Below are 5,432 nucleotides of genomic sequence, written 5' to 3' on the forward strand. Positions count from 1 at the left end.
ATATCTCCAGTGCCACTAATTACGTAGTCTTATACGATATAGCGTTGGAAAGGTGAGATTTTATGCTTGATTTAATAGAAAAAAATTAAATTCGGGGAAGTTTGAAAAAGAGTCACAGCTATTCTAAAATGAGTGGAAATAATAAAGAAATTAGATATATTTTGAAATTTTTTTATAAAAAAAGGGAAGAATTTGTTGCAAGCCACCAATGATATTGGAGACGATGCTGTATCAGTTCGTGTAGCACAACAAAATTCGCTCGCTTCCATTCAGGAAGTTTCGATATGAAAGATGCACCTCGCTCTCATCGATATCTTTTTGAAAAAGTCCATGGAATTATGGAAAAGATTGATCAGGACCATCACATAAGCAGCTATGACAATGCTAAGGAACTTAACGTTCATCATCAAACAGTTTTGAACCATTTAACCCTCATTTGTACTGATGGGTCCAGCCAGACTTTTTTGAACTTTAAATCACTATTTCATATACTAGTACACACGTTTATGTTTCAATACTTCATGATATCCTAGATGATATATTTCACATTCACATTCAAGTAAAGAATAATCGGTGGTATTCTGTGAAGGTGTGTATTTATTGAATAAAAGTGCCGTTCCAATGAATGGAACTTTAAGAATCTCAACAAATTGAAAGAATGGCAAGACTTTACAGAAACGGAGCTCAGAGGTTTTCTAGGCATTCTTATAGCAGCAGGAGTCTGCAATAACAATAGTCAGGCTGCGTCAGTTTTATGGAAAACAAACCAATTGTCAATTTTCAGAGCAACGATGTCTTACTATCGGCTTTTGACCATATCCCGTTATATACGATTTGATGACGGCCGCACTAGACCTTTCCGCTTAGAAACAGATAAAGCGGCACCTATACGATATATTTGGAACTTTCTAAATGCAAATCTCCAGAAGGATTTTCGTCCATATACCGATATAACTGTTGACGAACAACTTTTTCCGAAATTTACTCAGTACATATATGATGGGCTTGTGACGCAAAAACTCATTATCTTTTGAGTGGAAATATCTATACCGGAAAAGAACCCAACGAAGGGAGAGCAAAGAACCAAGGGGAAAATGAGCTTATACGTTTGGTTTCAAAATATTCAAATTCTGGGCGCACAATAGTAGCTGACAACTTTTTTTCCACTTTAAATTTATGTAAGCGGCTAATAAGCTTGGGGCTGTCCTTCGTTGGAACCCTTCGAAGCAATAAAGCATGTATCCCACCTGAAATGAAGAAAAACAAGAATAGGGCAGTTCTTTCATCTGAGTTTGGATTTTATCAAGACAACGTAGCCATTTGTTCATATGTTCCTAAGAAAAACAAGGCGGTAATATTACTGTCCACGGTACATTACGATAAGGAAGTTGAAGGCGTCAAGCGAAAACCAGCAATAATGCATTAGAACAAAAATAAAGACACATGGACCAAATGCTAACGCATTACACTACCAAAAGAAAAACTAAGAGATGGACTCCTGCATTTTTTATATTATTGTTGATGTAATGGCATTAGGCAGTTTTATTATATGCAAAGGAAATAACAATTACACTAAATCAGACGCTCGTAGAAAGTTTTTATATGATTTGTCCGAAATATTAGCTCATCCGCAAATCGAGTCGAGTCGTAACAATATACATGTAATAAAGCATTCCGTTTGCCGTTCCGCAATTGAAGATATTTTGGAAAAATTTGAGGTATGTATTCAGTAATGTTATATATATAGGGCAAACACATTATAAAATTTATTTTACAGAAACAACCAAATACGCTAACAGATACCAAAAGTGAGACTTTAGATAAGAAAAGCAACTGCAGCTTATGCCATGCTCAAGACAAACATCGTCGTAAAGCAAGGTTCTTTTGCCAAGAGTGCGCAGATGCTGTATGTCAACAACATTCAAAATGTTATTACAAATGCTTTAAGTGCATAAAGGAAAATTAATTCTATTTTCCATCTTTTACTTGCTTTCCGTGAATACTTTATTTGAGTTTTTAAAATGTTATTTGAAATAAAAAAATTAAAGTTTCTCCAAAATGATGTTAGGTTTGCTTTTGGGTGCAGCCTGGCCCATTGGTACTCTATATGACTATCCAAGTATCCGTCAAAATGAGAGTTAAAAAGGCTGGCTACAAAAAGAAGCCCGATGTTTGGGTACCACATGAATTGTCTACGAAAGGTTTAATGGTTCGAATTAACATCTGAAATTCTTTGCTGAAACGAAGTGAAATCAAACGAGAGATTTTCCATCAATATTTTACATTAAATTTAATTGAATTACTAATTGAATATGACTATTTCATGTACTATATATCAGAATTCAGTCACTCGTGCTGTAATTTAACAAAATTGTTTATTTTGCAGGTCACAGGATTCTTTGGAATATGGATAATTTATTTCAATAAGCAATTTTGGAAAAACAAGCACATCACTCTTTGTAGTATTTGTGCTATTACCAGCTATTGCCTAGTTTTCGTGGCTTCGGTGGCAGCATTTATACAAATTAAGAGGATTGAAATTCTGGACATTCATTTATTGAAATTGGCTTACGAAAATAGACAAAAAAATAAAATATCCGTGGGTTGCTTTGACATTTATCGATTCATCACTTTGACTTCACGGTTTTTATTATTTACAGCAAAGCCATAAGAGAGCGAGTATGAAACGAGGTAAAACCAAAACAAAATATTGTCCCAACAACCAATAAATATCTATATTTTTAATAAAGTAATTCGAATTCGACTAAACACTAAAACAAATTTTTTTCTGGATTGTGGTCCAAGTAAATAGATATAGTTTTTCATATATTTTATGGAATTGAATTAAGGGCGTGACTAGTATTAAAATGTTAGACTGGTAATATTTGAAACTTATTTACAATATTTTTTTTTTTCGAAACTACACTAAAACTTCTGATATAGAAATATTTATGTATAATATAATATATATTATGTATAACAAAATATAATAACGGGTGATCCAAGTAGATGTAGGTTTTTTAATAGTCTTTCTTTGACAGATCACGCATGAGCCGTGTCAAGCTGATATGTTATTTTTGTTCAGTATTGTTTGGCATTTCATCATTGACTGACTTACGCCTGAATAATGTTTAGAAATCTTTTAACTTCATTACGAAAATTCACGATCTGTAAAGAATGTATTTCGAGCGCTTCCTTCAACTTAATCGGCTTACTGAACGTACTATTCACAACCCTATCACCCATCTAGTTGTGCAATAAACGTATATGTGACCTGGTCTACGGAAAGGGGGCTTAGGTGTCAAAAAATCAATTTTCACTTTAGTTGATTCGGATGGAAAATGAGATGCTTTTTCAAGTGATAGAATCCCAAAAGTCATAACTTGTTTGAAAGCTCCATAAAAATGTAGAGAAAGAAGAGTAAAAATACGAAAAAATATAATTTTTTTGTAATGAACAAAATACATTGAATTATAAGCTATAAAGATATGATTATACCCTAGAAAAACGTATTATGGGCCAAAAATAATAATGCTGAGTAGTTTATGTATTTTTCTTTGTTGTCGTTTTCCTTGAGTTCTTTTTACGTGTTGATCCTGAGGAAGATGGGCCTGCTTCCTCGTCTGGTTTGAGAACATCTTCACTAGCTTTTGCCTTGCGTTTCTTCGATGGCAAATCTTTCGGCAATGGAGCCACAATATCTACTTTACATATATTCGAAATTAAGCTGCGAAGATTGTGATAGATGTACCACTGACGTTCCAAAGATAAACCGGCTGGTTGTATATCTTTCGGCATTTCAGGTTCGATAGGTTTTAATAGAAGCTTAGAGGACTGCACTTCTTCACTGTCTGCGAATTGATGGAATTGCGTTATTCCAACAAGTGACTTGTACAGTGGTTTAAAATAGCTTCCCATTCATACCAGACGACTTTTTCAGGCGATACATCTTTATTATAACCCCCAGGTGATGATGCCTCGACACACTGTAGTAAATCTGCATACTGCGACTGACAGCATACTTACTTTTGAAAATACCGAAGTAACGATCAGGCGCGAACTTAGTGTGCCCTGTAAGTAGAAAATTGAATAAAATAGTTTTGTTAAGACCCCGAGCCAAACGCCATTGCAGATATGATAGCACAGTGTTATTCTTATTCTGCCCAACACAATTGTCACAGAAAAGAACAAGTGTTTCAATGTCTTTATAGTAGGTTTCCAGGTGATAATGCAGGATGCTCACAACACAGTTCGGTCCTTTACCAACGTCATATTTTTCGTCTGGCATGTAATTGTACTGTAAAAAAAAATTATAAGTAAGATCCTGTAATGGCGAGCAATTTGAGTTCGTATGATTCAGTTTGAAATTCTAACCTGAACTTTTTGTTTTTCGTGTGTAATTCCGAAGACTCCGCACCTCTTGGTTGCTTTGAAGTATGCTGTACCAGGTTGTTGTGGACTGACCGGGTAGTGAACGGTTTGGGCAAAACCAAATGACAGATCGACTGCTGTAGGGTCAATATTTCTGCACCAACTTTGATAATATTCTCGTTGATTTCGGCTCCGGTGGAGGTGATCAAGAAATTGATTAAGCTTCTGTTCGCGTTCAATGTCAGTAATACCTTTGCGCAATCGATATTGCGTTTCCTATTAAAAGAAAAAATACTGAATTTATTCTCAACGTTTGATACAACTATAAAATGAGCAAATAATGAGCTACTTACCACGGCAGACATCGCAGAGATCATCCGCTGGTTTCATAACTGTAATGTAGGGTATGTCTTTGGACCATATCTCATCATCAATTCGTCATCACTGAGTGAAGAAATATATTTTCGTTAAATTGAGGACTTCGTCTCGCTGGATGGCAGTTTCATTATCCGAAAATCCTTAAATTTTGGGAGTCGTCCGGGCAGTGGAAGAGCCATTAAATCGGCTATAGACTCGATGAATTTAACAGCTTTTCGATGTCAGCCGGTTTAAATGACTTTGAATGCGTACTCGGTTTATTTGACAGTCCGTGTTGGTGCACTGTTACACCCTGTGCGGTAAAATGACGTACTAAGTGTTCGTAACGCTTCTTCCCACACGCATGTACAAAAAGGAGAAACGAACGACAAACAGGTACTCTGTAGAAGGTAAATGTAATTTTATGCCTCATAACTTCTGTGTCCCGTCTCAGTCTATATTTCTTCCGCACAGCAAGCTTTGCGTATACACTTTCTAGCTTTTCGTTACTTATAATTCCAGCTTCGATGTGACTTAGTATCACTAAATCAAGTTCATTTTTCGACATCTCTAAACAATTGTTCCGCGTACTCTCGATCATTTCCCGTGGTATCAGTGTATGACATTTATTATTACAACAATCTTTTGACAGAAATTTTGTTACCAGCTCCTCCTCCTTTACTTCAACAACAGACAGGTCAATC

General features: G+C 35.5%; 2 protein-coding genes across 2 annotated transcripts in view; one reads left to right on the plus strand and one right to left on the minus strand.

Moving 5' to 3' along the window:
* LOC108973038 overlaps positions 1-2,758 on the plus strand; it is a 4,404-nt gene extending 1,646 nt beyond the window's left edge. Inside the window, exons 2-3 of the mRNA XM_018940031.1 lie at positions 2,387-2,599; positions 2,661-2,758. Of these exons, the coding sequence (XP_018795576.1) occupies positions 2,387-2,599; positions 2,661-2,729 (282 nt within the window). The 3' untranslated portion in view covers positions 2,730-2,758. The remainder of the gene's footprint in view (positions 1-2,386; positions 2,600-2,660) is intronic.
* A 785-nt stretch (positions 2,759-3,543) lies between these two features.
* LOC108973021 lies at positions 3,544-5,406 on the minus strand. Its single transcript, XM_018940009.1, has 4 exons — positions 4,725-5,406; positions 4,375-4,647; positions 3,925-4,297; positions 3,544-3,851 (listed from the first exon to the last, which is right to left on the minus strand). The coding sequence occupies exons 1-4, from the start codon at positions 4,746-4,748 to the stop codon at positions 3,544-3,546; spliced, it is 978 nt and encodes a 325-aa protein (XP_018795554.1). The 5' UTR covers positions 4,749-5,406.
* Positions 5,407-5,432: the final 26 nt, after the last annotated feature.

Source organism: Bactrocera latifrons, unplaced genomic scaffold, assembly GCF_001853355.1.
Source record: "Bactrocera latifrons isolate USDA-ARS-PBARC rearing strain unplaced genomic scaffold, ASM185335v1 scaffold_45, whole genome shotgun sequence".
Classification (NCBI taxonomy): domain Eukaryota; kingdom Metazoa; phylum Arthropoda; class Insecta; order Diptera; family Tephritidae; genus Bactrocera; species Bactrocera latifrons.

Excerpts from the sequence above, each read along its gene's own strand:
- LOC108973021 (XM_018940009.1), bottom strand. The coding sequence starts at position 4,748 with ATGATCTCTGCGATGTCTGCCGTG. Across the intron at positions 4,648-4,724 it reads TCTCTGCGATGTCTGCCGTG|GAAACGCAATATCGATTGCG; the intron begins GTAAGTAGCTCA and ends TTCTTTTAATAG. Across the intron at positions 3,852-3,924 it reads TCGCCTGAAAAAGTCGTCTG|ACAGTGAAGAAGTGCAGTCC; the intron begins GTATGAATGGGA and ends ATCAATTCGCAG.